General features: G+C 40.6%; 1 protein-coding gene across 2 annotated transcripts in view; it reads left to right on the forward strand.

Annotated features, from left to right (window-relative positions):
- Positions 1 to 7,761: 7,761 nt before the first annotated feature.
- Dad (Daughters against dpp) overlaps positions 7,762 to 15,299 on the forward strand; it is a 115,022-nt gene continuing 107,484 nt past the window's right edge. Inside the window, exon 1 of one of the 2 annotated variants that reach the window (XM_076620921.1) lies at positions 7,762 to 11,272. In XM_076620921.1, the coding sequence (XP_076477036.1) occupies positions 10,369 to 11,272 (904 nt within the window). In that variant the 5' untranslated portion in view covers positions 7,762 to 10,368. The remainder of the gene's footprint in view (positions 11,273 to 15,299) is intronic. The other variant, XM_033332453.2, reaches the window with a different exon arrangement.

Consider the following 15,299-nt stretch of genomic DNA (forward strand, 5'->3'; position numbering starts at 1 on the left):
CGAATAGAAATTAAAGAATATTTTTCTATATTTCTGTCTCTGAAAAGCGAATACGGGCAACGTTGGTCATTGTATAATAAACAAATTTTTCGATTTATAAACAATTAAAATTCCACAGAAACTCGACGTGCACTGGCGCCTTAATACAAATAATAGCGATGATAGGAGAATGTGGCGAATGAGTAGCATGCGAGGATAGATATAGAGGTTTCTAAAAACGGCAGCAACCGGAAAAATAAATGTCGCACCTTGTTTTACGACAAAGAATTAAGTAGGGATAGGCGCCAGTGATGTAGACGATTACGCACGGTCCGGCGAACATGGTGCCCGTCTCTCACGGGGGACAACTAGCTTTTTCCATTCGCAAACGGATATCGTTAATGCCTTCGAATTTCCATAAACGTTCGTGCAAACGAACCACAGTGACAGGTGGCTAGATACTGTCCGAGAAAGTAGACACGGAAATGCAATTAATTACTCGCCGTTGACTGAACAGTTAATCAAAATTTCCATTGACCTTTTCGAGGAATTATCAGCAACTTTCATGGCCTTTGCTCGTTCAACCTTAAAAACATTTTTTCGCGATCGTGTACATCCTTGTTTAAAGCAAAATAGCACAGCTGCTGATAATTGATGTGATAATTGACGTGATAATTCCAATTATCGGGAACACGATTAACTGAACGAATGTTTGTATTCATACAAAATAACGATGCAAAATGTATGAAAGAATTTACTTATGGAAAGAAACTGTTTACGAGAACAACGAGATAAGAGCAATCAGTGATATCGGATTGGCGTTCGTAAGTTTCTGGTGAAAATTTTGCTAAAGAAATTCGTGACGCGTCAGATAGACAATTTTTGAAAGCTTGCGTGCATTCTGAATATAATTTGGGGAAGAATTATAGAATATAGAACGAAGTAAAAATAAATACGATATAGAAAATTTAATAGTACAAACGCCGAAATTAGTCAAAGTTCAAGTTACGATTAGTGTCATTCCATTGAAAAGAACAAATTCGGTTCCTTTTCACTCGCTAATAATTAGTCTGATAACCGTTGGAATGCAAAAGTTGCGTCAGTAGTTATCGTTGAAGATGTAGAACGTATGTATCTTATGTAGATGAAAATACGTACACGTGTAGAAGATACTGTCGAAAGTTTAGCGACTAAGTTCTAGAGAATTAAGACGACGCAACGTATGCGTCGATAGTAACGAACGTGTCGATGTAACAACGAAAGGATGAGACAATATCTTATACTTCAGGACCATAAAAAAAACATTTCGAAAAAATGGAGATGACTGAAATAACTCTACAGAGAAGGGTTAAAAAAATAAAATTGGAAACATCTTATGTTAATACCTGCAACTTGCAAGTTATACGTACGCGTGACGTTACAGAGGGTTAAATCGCTTGAAGCTTTAAACTCGTGTCGACTGGTTCGAGTCAGGTTCGATAGCAAGGAAACGGGCAGAAATTTTGATGATCGGTCATTTTGACACGCGTTTCAAAGCATCGTACCGGTTCATCGGGGGTACAACGAGAGTCAGCCTCCACCGGAGACCAAGAATAGCTTGGAAACGTCTCTGCGGTTCGCGGAAGATGAATTACAGTGGAATCGTGAGTAGCCGCTTCGAAGAACGACGGCGATCGTTCTCGTCGTCGTGGTAGGAATTTCGAGCGTTGACAGCGGCGCCGTCGGGGGTTGGATCGCGGCGTCCAAAGAAAAGTATCGCGTCCTTACTTTGTACGGCATGCCTCGAACAAATCCAATGAGAAATATTTGCACGCGTGTGCCATCTTGCTTGCGTGCGCTTGTCACGATGCTCTTAATCGTGTTAATTCTTCTTTTTCCATCCTCTTTTTTTTCTTATTTCTCGGTCGTACGAATCGTGATCGGCCAGTGTGAGCCCGAAGCGTATTCGTAATGATCGGTTTCTTGGACAATGAATATTAAACGACGATTAGCAACCTTGTTTCGTTATGGTTATTACATACGCAGCTGTGCACACGCTGTCCGATTAGACTTCCAGTTTCCTTATTAGTTTATTGCTCGATGAAAGTTATAATCCTTTCGCATATAGCTGTAGAAAATTATGGATAATAAACATTCTGTTTGATGCTGTTGAGAAACTAGCTTTTACGAAACGAAAAATTGTCGTTGAGCCAGGTTGTTGGAAATAATTGGATATCTGTATATTATATGCTTGCAATCTATGGCATACTTAGGATTTTTCATATTTAATTTTTATTTCAATGCTTTGATATGTACGTGGTTAATATGAAATAGGTTTTCCTTTAGATATTTATATTAAGTATGAATTAAATACTATGAAATACTGGGATTAAGAACTTTACTGATTTCATTCTGGATTAGATTCTTAACAGCTTATAAATTCTTAATCTACTCAAACATTGATAGGTAATTTCCTTTTATTTATTCGAATTTCAACTGAACACTGGCACACCAGTGTCGATGCATGATATCAAATATTTTATAATAAATAATATCCAGCATATTTGACGGACATTTATCTAGATTGCAGATAGAAAATTATATTATTTACTAAGTAGCACGAAGAGTACTATATCTCTGTGCATTTTTGCGCTTTCAAACTTCCCATAAAGATCCGCCAAGTCTAATAATATCCAGCAGAACTTCAAACGCGTACAATTTCAAGTGATGTCATCCGACATATTCTGTTTCCTCGCGAGTGACATTCCTTTCCACATTGTCTTCCAGGGCGCCAGTGTTTATGTTAGACCGTCGTCCGACTCGTCCTCGCGAATGTTTCGCATGCATTACCACAGACCGTTCGGGCGACTGCCGGTGCCATCGGACACGATATGTCAAGAACGGCGCCGTGTTCCGTGCTACCGGTACAGAGAACGTGAATAATTTTCGTGTTTGGAAATAGAACGAAGCAAAAGTGCGACGCGTGTCCGCTCGCGCGACCTGTTCCGCTCCTACGCTAGTGCGGCCCGTTACGAAATGGTCATCCGCTACGGCTTATAATTTTGTAGCTTGACTATGGAGGGACGAACGTACAATTCGACCTGAACTCGTCGAACCGAGACCCTGCTCGGGATCGTCCGCGCCATATTTTGTTTGTTTAAGAATTTTAGGATTTAGGATTTTGGACTTTGGACTAGGATTTTGGGTTTGGGATTGGACAATTTAGAATTTTGTTTGCAAAGCAGTCAACGATTTTTAACGAGCGTACTCGTCACGAAGAAATGACAATATTTGTGCTATGACGAACCCTGCCAGTAATAAATAAATAAATAAATAAATAAATAAAAAAATAGTATAAAATAAATAAATAAAAATATAAAACAATCGTTTCTTTACAGCTTAATTCTATATTACAACAGTCACAAATGCTCTGTGTTTTACGAGTGTATTCTTCGTCATTTACTGTTTGCTACACGTTTTAGGCACGTATTTTTACAAAGAGGTCGCAACAGCTAACTGAGTAATAATATTGTGAAACGCGTCGGTTTCGTCGCATACTAAGTTCGAATACGACTTAACCTACGAATCGATCGTGATCGATTTTTGCTTTCTGATTGGTTTAGAATGTGCATAGTTATATGTAGATGTAACGTATATAACTGAATCTTTCTCAGCGATAGAATTAATATTATTAGCGAAGTTTTGAGTTTTAGATTTAGCTTTACAAGTAGTACAACTATAGAATCAATAAAAGAAACAAAATTCTTCAAGAGAGTTTCGCAAGTTATAAGTGACGAGCATTCGCTATAACAGTAAAACAAACAACGTTCACAAGTAAATTTTATAAGCTACGAGTCTCGAAATTGTTTGATGCGGGTCGTAGCTGTATTTTTATCGATATAAGAGTTGCTTGTACATTTACATACAGCCCACTGGGTGAATGGTTAATAATACAGATGTAACGAGAGAGAGAGAGCAGTTTTCAATGAATAAGTACTTGTTAATGGAGTATAAAAGAATTCTTGAGATAAGATATCGTAATATGCACATCGTTTTATTTTTTTGAAACGTTCGGATTATTTTAATCTCCTTCGTTCATAGATTTTTTTCTTTAAAAAAAAAAAGATCTCATAAGGAAAAAGATTACGGTTCATTGCAACTTTTTATTCCAGTGAGATAATTGAGAATTAATAACCGCTAAAAATAGATTGCTTAATAACTGCCAATGAATTATACAACGATAAAATAGACACATACGCAACACTTAAATATAGATTCATAGTCATACGTTACTTTCTGCAGCTAATTGATTTCTACAAACGATTTAAATAATACCATTATTGCGTTATGGGAGTTAAATAACGATCGTTCGATGATACTTGAATAAAATTAATCGCATTAATCGTATCGTAAAAGTTACTTCGTCTCTATTCGATGAAACCACCTTTGCCAACCACCTGTATAAATTATCGCAGAAGAAAGAATTTCTCGAAAATGATCTTGTACAAAGGAAAACAGGATCTGGAAGAGAACAAAAATAGGACGTTATTACAAAGCCACGCGAAAACAGAATTTCTCACTGTCGTCGGGCAATCAGTTCTCTGATCGTACGAACAAAATGCCTGTTGTCTTGCACGGTGTAGTCCCAAGGGATACAAGCTAGAAATACACGCTCGTTTTGTGTGACGTGGAAGTTGAGCGAAGGGCACCTTGATCAACACTTTAATTGGACCAAGACACCGAGGCACCGAGAACGTGGACGGCCCTGGAGAATTTACCAGGCTTTACCGAATGGACGAACGATGAAGCGAGACAAAATCAGAACATGGGGCGGGGGGGAGAAGGAGGAAAAGAAGGGGGAAATGGTGAGCGGTTGTGGAGAAAGAAAGAGGTAGAGAAAGAGAGAAAGAGCGAGGGACAGTTTGCGGAGGCCAGGCGCCTGATTACTAGCCAGCTCAGGACGCCAGACATACATAACTAAATAACTTCCTAAATTCTATATCATTTCGGAGCGGGTTCCAACGGTGAAATAACGCGTCTAGACGTCGCTGAAGAAAACGAACAACGTCGGCGGCAAAAAAAAAAAAAAAAGAGCAAACTTTAATGCATCAAGACGCTGATTTATCCTCCGAAGTCATTTTCAATATGGGCTTCGTGAAATAAATTAATGGCGCCACCGTTAGCTTGCACGGGAGGACAGGGTCGATTCAGATTTTCTTATCTGTCCAGGATACGGTGACAAATGGACGGATAATTCGAACGAGAGAGATCTTCTTCTCGTAGTTTTTATTCCTTGTTGAAACAGTTTATCGGTCATTTATGACAGGTCTAATCGGATAATGGATAGACACGGATTCATTGAAACGAACGAAGATATGGTTACTGAAGAATAGGATATGTTTATTGTTAGAAAATATGATCGATCAAATGAAACAGCTTTTCTGTTAATTTATAATTAATCTAACTGGATGAGAATAGATACAGTTATTGAGATTAGTAAAGTATAATTGATGGAGATCGATGATGGAATAGAGTAATTTATTTATTTAATTTAGTAATTATTTTGTTTATTATGAAAAAGTACTAAGTTTATAAGGTGAATTTGTATTCTTCTATCTTGTTGAATTTTTTAGAATATCGCGCGATTTACAATTTTACTTCATAGTATCACATATTATCTAAAACACGATCGATCAACAGTTCTTATTCTGTTAACAATATCAGAATGTTTTGATAGAAGAGATTTTTCGTACGAAGAAAAAGAAAACAAATATCTATACCCTGTTGCACGATAATATCAGCCTTGACAAGTTACAAGGCGTAAATTATACGTCATTACCATACAAACAGCTTTTGCAACTTTATAAATTACAGATAAAATCACCAATATTATTACTATCATTTAAAACTATTTATTTTGCGATGAATGTAATTTTATAATATGCCAAGTGTTTTAAGAAACACGTTCGTTATATATTACAGAATTGGAAATTATAAATTAACACCATTAGCCAATGATTAATTTATATTGATTACGTTAATCGACGATATAAATCTACATCGCTAATTTCGTCAAATTTTTCGAATAATATTTCAATTCTTAATGCACGATATTCTTAATTCTTTTTATCGCAATTTAACAGTTTTCTTAACCCACTTTCGTTTCGATCGCAGAATACAAACGGCGCCATAAAAGAATAATGCAATTCAAAATTCTGTTACAGGCCCGCCAATGAACCCGCAAGCGCTCGTTCCTGCGTACTGAATCTAAAATCGCGTGAGTATGTACCAAAGAAGCGTATCGGTATTATTCAGAACGGAAAGCGTCATCTAGAAAGCGACGGGGCAAATTCTTTCCTGTCCGACCAACGGACCGGTCTTCTTTAACATTCTTCCGTCATTCGACGACGTTGACACGTTGAAACGGGCGTCGTCTGCTTTACGAGAAATACATATCATGACTGAAATTCGTCGTGGAATGTTGACCCTCGGGGTGGAGTACTTGTCGGTGACTGGCGCTGGCGCTACGCAGAGGCGCTGGCGTCAGTCTGCTCGGCCGCCCGAGTAACCGCGACCGACCGGCTGACGCCCCCCGTCTTCAGACGAGTCCACCTTGCGCTTTGCTTTTGCCCCCCTCCTTGCCTGGGCTAACTTCCCCCCGTCCTTATTCGCGTCTTTCCCTCACCCTCTGTCATCGCCACCTTCCCGTCCCACATCTTATCCTGCTCCACAACGTGTTCCAGTTGCACGGATCGCGGGCCACACAAGATTTACGATCCATCGATCCTCATTTGCAAAGTTTCCCAAAAATTCGTTCCGTTCTGAATGAACGAGTAAAATAATGGCTACATTACGTATGCATTTATGGGAAATTTAAATGTATAAAAATGCATACAGAATGTATAACATGTACTTGTTATGTGTAGATATACAAGATATCTAAAGTAAAGTATTTGTTGTAATTAGACTGCGGATTTTTATGCATTTATAGGAGATTTGAGAAGAATATGGAAGAAGTATATCAAATATCCACAATATAGTGATTTCTATAATACTTGGTAAAACGATTTTCTACCAAGATTCTATTTTTTTAATCTTATGCCTTAATATTTTATATATATACATATTTTACGTTGTAAAATATTTGCAAAATGTTCGTAGTTCTGTTATATTATTTAGAAGATGAAATTAATTTGTATCCAAGTCTTTACTTAAGTTACACATATAAAAATTTGAATTTGCATAAATAGTCTAATAATCCGTGATGTAATGATCATTATCGTAATTTGTTGTTCTATGAAAACGTGAAGTTGTTGTTTAGTTTATAATAGGAGATGGTAGTCGTATAAAATTTTTTCGATACAATGATGCTTCGAGAATCGTTCATTTCGTACATTAATTCGTTAATCAAACATTTCTTTACCGAAATTGTTTTTAATGAATATGTATATTAGATATTTGCTCAAGCCTTTTACTTTTAATGTGGATGTTTCTATAACTTCTTGATTAGTTGGAAGGAAGTATCTTGGAAGAATTTTTTATTTCATTTCATGGATACCTTTTCAAATGGATCTTATACAATTTGGATATTCTATTCTTGCTCTACGACTAACATATCCATAGTAGAAATGTAAAAATAGAGAAAATGGAGATAGTAAAATTTTGAAAAGAGCGATCATAGTGCGTCTGTAGTATATGAGCGCGTGTGAGTGGCGCCTCTGACGGCGAACGCGAAAGATAATGGCGCGGCGGCGACGGCCATGTTTAACAATCTCCCTTGTGTGTTTAGTATGCTGCAGTCGGTGTATCGGCGCGCCGAGACGAGACGGACGGGACGAGACGAGCGACGGCAGCGACGAGGAGGTGGAGGAAGAGGCGGTGGAAGTCGGTGTGTGCGCTCATGACGGAGACCTCGTGCGTACCACTCAGTCGCGTCGTCGAGCGGAGCCGAGTCGAGTCGTGTTACGGCCGCAATCGTGGTTGTTCTTCGCAACAGTTTGCCCCGTGACGACGTCAGTATCTGTGCGCGAAGACAAAAACGTCCGCCAGTAGAAGAATTTGAAACAGTTTGAAGTCGAAGTGTAACGTCGCGGTGAGACTCTGAATTTGATTTTTTCCCTTTGCTGCATCAATTAACTTTTTTTTACCGTACCGAAAGTTTTAAACGTGCAACCGAAGCGCTACTCTCGTTCGACCTCTCTCGCCCTCCGCGAGTTATATATCCGATCTACGTGCGCTAGCCCTCCCTACTCTCTTTTTCTTCATGTGTATTTTGCTCTCTCCTCTGTCTGTCTGTCTTGCTCACGCGTTATCCCTCCCCGTTGGTGTCTCACTCGTTCTCGCTGGCTTTCCGGGCAGCGATTTCAAGAATGTGACAGTGCGCGTCCTCGCGGTCGCCTCGCGCGAATAAGCCCGCAGGCCGGCGACGGCGATGGGTGACGAGCGACAAGTGTTACGGTGAACAGTGTGAGCAACAGTGAAGAAGTAGACGGGAGAGAAAGACGGACGATGCAAGCGGAAAATGTCACTCGGTGATACGCGTATACGGATGACGGGGAGTGATCGACGCGACAATCTCGGATTTGAGGTTAAAGTGTCGTCGTCGTCGTCGTTGTTGTTATGTGGTGCCGGTGCGCCGGCATTGGCGACGGCACGAGCAAAGGAATATCAAGAAAGAAAACGACACTATCGTATTCTACAGGGCTTAACCGCCCGAGATTCGAGGGACATTGATCAACCGTCCTGGCCTAACGTTACCAGACTCGTCTCGTAAGAGAAACGTAAACGACCAGAGAAAAAAGTCAGAGAGAGGGAGAGAGAGAGAGAGAGAGAGAGAGATTCGCAGCGATAGAAAACAATTTTTCGTAAGGCGAATCGCGCCGATATACGTATTATATACGTGCGCGTGTGTGTGTTTGTGGTTGAGTGCCGGGTCGCGAGGTTAAGACACCACATCGCTGTCGATATACACATCGTGGAAAGTCAAGAACCGGTGTCGTGTGTGCGCGCGCGACCGATTCGTGCTCTGCTACGGCCAACGGATAAGAAGTGTATCATGATACTAATAGTGCGCGTCCGTAACCCCGCTGGCGACCGTTGCACCGTGTACGTCTCTTAGGACAACGAAAGCTGACAACGTTCGCGAACTGTCGAGACAGCACAGGAATCTCTCGTGCCTTTTTTCGCTTATATACCGTACGCCACGTTCTTTCGTCGTTGAACAAATTATCGAGTATCTTTCGTCTATCGAGGGCGATAATACGATTTGACCACTAAAACACGACACGCAGATTTTCTCTAGTGTCCTCGCTAAAGTGTCATTTACTAGCGAACGACGTAAATAACGTGGTAACATTCGAGTAACGAAACAATAACAACGGGGCGTGTATAACAGAATCGTTCGAAGGAGAGTATCGCGAGAATGAAGTGGCGCTTCAGCTGATCGAGATCGTCGCAACGAATTGGCGTGTGCTCGCGTACATGTAAACGGATCGCGCGCGCGCACGCTGTTCGCGTCACCAATCAGCCGGCCAGTTTGTGTATACATACCGTGGCACATAGGTAAATGAGAGTTCAAGGTCGGTAAACGGTATTCGACCTAACCTCGTTTACTGGTTCGAAAAAGTTATCGACACGAAGAGGAAGAGACTGAAGCTGCTATCCTTCGTTATTCTACTTCGACCTACCTTGTTGCTTGCCACGCGCTATTCTCCATTGATAATATTAATTTTTTCTCTTCGAGAAAACCAAGGAAAGGACAAACAATACAGAGCATTCACGAGAACGGTAGAGAAAAGTGACGCACGTTAAGCCGTTCGAAAGCAGATTTACCGCGAAGAGAACGTTGCTGTTCGTGTCACAGGGGACTGTCACACTATTTCGGGACCGTGATCCAAAGTGCATCAAATCCGCGGAGAGCGTAAATAAATATACGCGCGTGTGCTGGCCCCGTCGGAAGTTTCTCGCTGGGGACCGTCCTCGTTCATCTGTAATCGTATGTGCGTCGACAGAAGAAGGCGGCGGTGTTTGTTTTTTTCTTGACAGAGTGTATAACCGCCGGTGTATATACTTCTCGTGTTCCGTTTTTTCGTCGTAGTCGTCGTCACGTTGGCGAAAGAGGAGCGGCAACGCGGGGAAGCTCGGCAAACGCGAAAGGGAAAGAAACGAGGCGGCGCGGGTAGAGGAAATAGTGGAGGAAGAGGAGCGAGAGGAAGGGGCGTCGGAGGAGGTGGTGGAGGAGGTGGTGGTGGTAGTAGTGGTGGTGGAGGAGGGGAGGAGGAAAGTGGCGTGTCCAGTGCGCGGTGGTGTGACGGTGTCGCGTCGGGCACCGATTCCAAATATTTCTCATTTTCCGCGCGGCTACGTTGAAAAGTACTGGCCCCCAAATGCGCGTACCGCAAATCCTGTTTCATGTTCATGTTCTGGAGCAAACGGACGGCGCTCACTAGACGTCTCCTAAAGGCCAAGGTCCGTGGAGAGCATGAAACCGAGTGTGAAGCTCAAGAGGATTCGTCACGTATTCATCGCGCAAACAACACGAGCGGCACCGACAACGACACGACGAGCAACGTGACGGCAACGACGGGCCAAACAACCAGAGGAGCGCGTGGAGCGTCGTCAGGAGGTGCAGTCGACGGCGGCGGGGGAGGAGGGGGTGGTGGCGCTGGCGGTGGAGGGGGAGGTGGCGTAGGAGGAGGTAGCCGTATCTCGTCGAGTAAACTACATCCAGGTTGCTGCGGTGGTGATTTGAGCCAGGACGATGACGAGGATCCCGTTCGTTTGTTGAGGTGCAAGGCGCTCCTCAAATCGCTCAAGGAAAACCAACTAGAGATGTTACTCACCACCGTGGAAAGCTGTGGCGCCGACCTCGGCTCGTGCGTCCTCGTGCCCCGTCAGCACTCCGAGGACGTAAACGATTCCGAGCAACAGCAACAACAGCAACAATGTTATCGTCATCATCGTTACCACCATCATCACCACTATTATCATCATCCTACGCATCATCATCATTATCATCATCGACATCATCGTACTAGACATCATCGTTCCTCGTCGTTGGAGAACGACGACGATCAAAACTCTGGATCGGAGGATTCGTGCGCGTCACCGATAAGGCCGGATCGATGCAGAGTACCTGCACGCGGCTCGCACGACAACGCGCCGATCGATCCTCACCTGCTCTGCTGCCAGATCTGGCGGTGGCCGGATCTCGCCCACTCGTCGGAGCTCAAGAGACTTCCTGTCTGTCATTCCGCTAAAGACCCTGTATACATATGCTGCAACCCTTACCACTGGAGCCGGCTCTGCAAACCCGGTAAGCAATCTCTCTTCTTTTCCCTCTTTTTATCCTCGCGTCGCTCTTCTTTTTACCATCTCTCTGATTGCAACGGATCAACCATTTTAAACGACGATGATAATTCGTTTCTAGATGTACGAACATATAGGTGGTTATTTAAATGCAATGAATTTGTTGAATGACGTTCGCTTTGTATAGATTATTAGCGATTTTATAATGCACTGCATTTACATATACGTAGCGAGGAATTGAATATTGAGCTTTACTTTTTGTCTTTTGTTTTTACATAGTAGAACATGATTAAATATTGTAGCAACACATTCTGATATATTTATGGGAAGATTTGAAATGTTGTTGTTGTTTTGTGTAAAATATTATAATTGTACCAGAAGAAAATAATTCTTTGAATACGATTAATACGACTAAATGAATAAGATTTGAAAATATTTGATTACGGTTCTATCCAAGATCATCGGAGGATAAGTTGGAATACGTAAAACAGATAAATCATTTCTCCGGAATAAAAAAGTAGCTTTACTTGTTGCTTGTACGTATACATAAAGGTTAAAAGATTATGAGATTATCTATATTTTATTAGTATACGTACTTTTAATCAAATCTTCCTGTACCCAATAAGTTTCTGATACTTTTTAAAATGTAGGACTTTTTTATATCTTCTACTTATCTATACATACCTAAAATAAGATTATAATTCGATTTTGGGATAGAGATACGTAATAAGCTATGTAGATATATTTACCCTAAATTTGAGTGTTCAGAAAATTTTTTAAAATTCTATTTTCATATTACACAAATCGCCAAACAATTATATCGAAATGAAGATATAATCGGTGTAATTATAACACAAAATTAGCGATGTTATGTACTATGCTCATTCGGTTATGGTAATAAATTTTTGCAAGCGCTGGTAAATAAAAATAGAGATGACCTTATAATTCTGATAAGTTTGGGGTAATTGTTATGCTTTGGAAGCCGATAATTTAATTATAGAGATGTAATAATGCACTGACTAATAGATTTTGTTTGTTTTGGTTCGTGTACGCAGATTGCAAACTATCGTCGTACTCGCGTCATTACTCTTACAATAATTAATTTCGTTTAAAATCGAATTCAACGTTTCGTACGCTTCCAATTGTACTGTATCGTTTTCTGAACAATGTATCAGTTAATGATATAAATACCGAACTTGGCGCAAGAGGAGAAAATGAAATCGAATCATAAGATGCGCGTACGTGTAACTAAATGTTCCATACTTTATAGCATCGCATAGTTTTGATATTTTATTAGAGACATTAAATTAGCGTAAAATGAAACGTCGAGCTCCACTTTCCCATTTAGCTATTTCATTTGGCTATCAATAGGTGACATTGATTGCGCGATATATTCAACGGTCGAGCGCACGATGGAATTCGCGTTTATTAGAGAAATCGTAAAATTTGACAATGCAGAAACGTAATTGAGATACGTTCGAATTAAATGGCAATTAGAGTAAACTCGTTTACGAATTATCCGGCAAATTTTTATAAATTTGTACGTGCGACTGTCATTAGGAATTAGAAACGACGAATTAATATCATTAGCTCGATACTTGATTTTAATTTTCCACGGCCTTTTACGAACATTGGATTATTTAACCTATTTTAACGTATTATTAACGTATTTTTCAAACACATCTGTAATTTTATATTAAAAGTAACGGATTAATGTTATTAATTTGATGTTCGATGTACGAAAGATATTTAGATAAATTATTAAAATTGAACACAGTTTTGATACCGTATCAAATTTTAATAGAAGCTGGAAATTTAGAAAATCGTTGTGTTTTATCTCTCGATCGTTGTGCAAATTATTCAATTTGTTTGAACGACGTGTCTTTTCTTTTCAAAATTAAAATCCAATTAATTTCAACGAATCGACACCGAACATTTACACTCTATTGAAAGCATAGAACAACGCTATTTGTCACCATTGACAAATACACGGACGCTCGTTTAAACATTGCTACCCACAACATAATGCAAGTCTGACTTTAAACGTCGTTAAGATGTCTCGAGAAAATCAGCTGTCACCAACATAAATTTCAGGAATAACAGATTTATGAAGTCATCCGCGTCTACGTATTATCCCGTGAAGACGTCGTAAATATAGAATTCCAATAAATTAGCAGAGCCACGGCAAACAATAGCGCGTTATTGTCTCCGGCAGCCAATCCACAATTATATCGTAAATTGTCACCGATAATGTTGGATAAAATTGTTTGTCGAACAGAGTAGCATAGCACATTCCACCCAATACCTGTACAGGATCATGACAGACAGTTTGATTGATATCAAATGTTTGATACTGTATGGAGTATGTATGAGCCATAATAATCAACGAAAGCAAAACTTTCATCAAACGGAGAACAACATTCTTCGCTGTAATATTGAAATAAGATCGACGCAAGAAATACTTCTTTCATACGAGGAAATAAAAAGACCATAAAAGCACAAATCGTTTCCCATATAGGAATATGCTTCAGCATTATGATCAATATAAAGCTTAACCCTCTGTAACTGGAACTTTATTTGCCGATACGAGGGAAGAAGTATCAGAGAATAGAAAAATTTCTCATCGTGATCTAAAAGTTAGGACATAACAATTCCCGTAAATAGTCTATTTGATGGTACTATACCGTAATATAACGATATCACAACCGATAAATAAGTAATATGAAAATTGACAATGTTATGTCCGGGGACTTTTTACGTTTGAGGCGACCTCCAGCTGTGCACGTGGAATTAAGCGGACCGCAATAATCCTTAGGAATTGTCATAAACGAGGCTGTTTGATTTATCTTGAAGGCCGTTAATTGGCAGGAAACATCTTTGAGTCAAAAGGTTCCTTGTGGTTATTGCCTCATCGGGTACGAATTGGGAAGACGTGGGTTTTCCCATGTTCCCTGGGATTCCACCTGTAAGCGGCAAGTAGTGGGGCGATGACCACCGATAAGAGTTTTTCTTTGCGACAACATATAATTTTGCTCGCAAACCGATCGTCTACAAAAAAAAAAAGACATGTGAACCAATAGCGTGAGCAGCATGTATATGTATCGATAAATACTTGATGCTTCAGTTGTCGCAATCGTGTTAGTTGTACTTACAAACCTCATAGGGAAGGCCACCTTTAAATCCTCCGTGTTGTCCGTGGGACGTGTGAAACCTCCGGCGTCGTTTCGGAGACGTGCGAATAATTTAACCACGTGAAAGGCCTACGCTGTAACGACAGCATGCCGCGAACCAAATGCTAATCGTCAGCTGTGCGTGGCGCGCTAACGAGCCCTGTTAGCCACAGGTCAACGTGAAACTGTAATTTATTACCGGTAGCGAGGAGGATTAGTCGATGTCCAGCTGGTCGAGTTCCTAGGTAAATGGGAGTACAAGCGTCCGTGAACTGAATAAAAAATCACACTGTTGAATCGCGTTTGAATGCTGCTGTGGCTTTTTTTTTGCCAGTGAATCCTGTACGAGAACAACAAAAGGAACAAGAGCGGAATAATGAATGGTATCGATACGTGTAAATGTTGTTGATTGTCCCCGCGCGCCGGTAGCAGTCGCGAGCAGCAATAAATTTTGATGAAAGCGGACGTTTTGCATCGCCATGGGAATCGCCAATGAACCACCGCTTTGTGCTTCTGTCGTCAAGACAGCGCAGATCCAACGTGAAAAATCGTTCCAAGTATTTATGTCGTTTCGAGCCAGTTGGATACGCGTTGCTGGATAATTTTCAACGAATCGAATACAGAACGTGAGATGGACGTGGTCTTAACCCTTTCGCTGCCATAGATGACTAGAGTTGACCTAATGTCATATATAGCACATACATATACGAACACAGGTGTTCTCCTTGACTTAAGTAATCGTCGTTCGTCTAAGATCATCGAAGAGAGTCGTATGGGTTCTTCGAACAGTATGAAATGGAAACTTGTTCCAGTTACGTATTAGAAAGAATACAACTTGAATGCTTACTGTTTAAATTAACGGAT

This window comes from Bombus vancouverensis, chromosome 8 (genome assembly GCF_051014615.1).
Source record: "Bombus vancouverensis nearcticus chromosome 8, iyBomVanc1_principal, whole genome shotgun sequence".
NCBI lineage: Eukaryota > Metazoa > Arthropoda > Insecta > Hymenoptera > Apidae > Bombus > Bombus vancouverensis.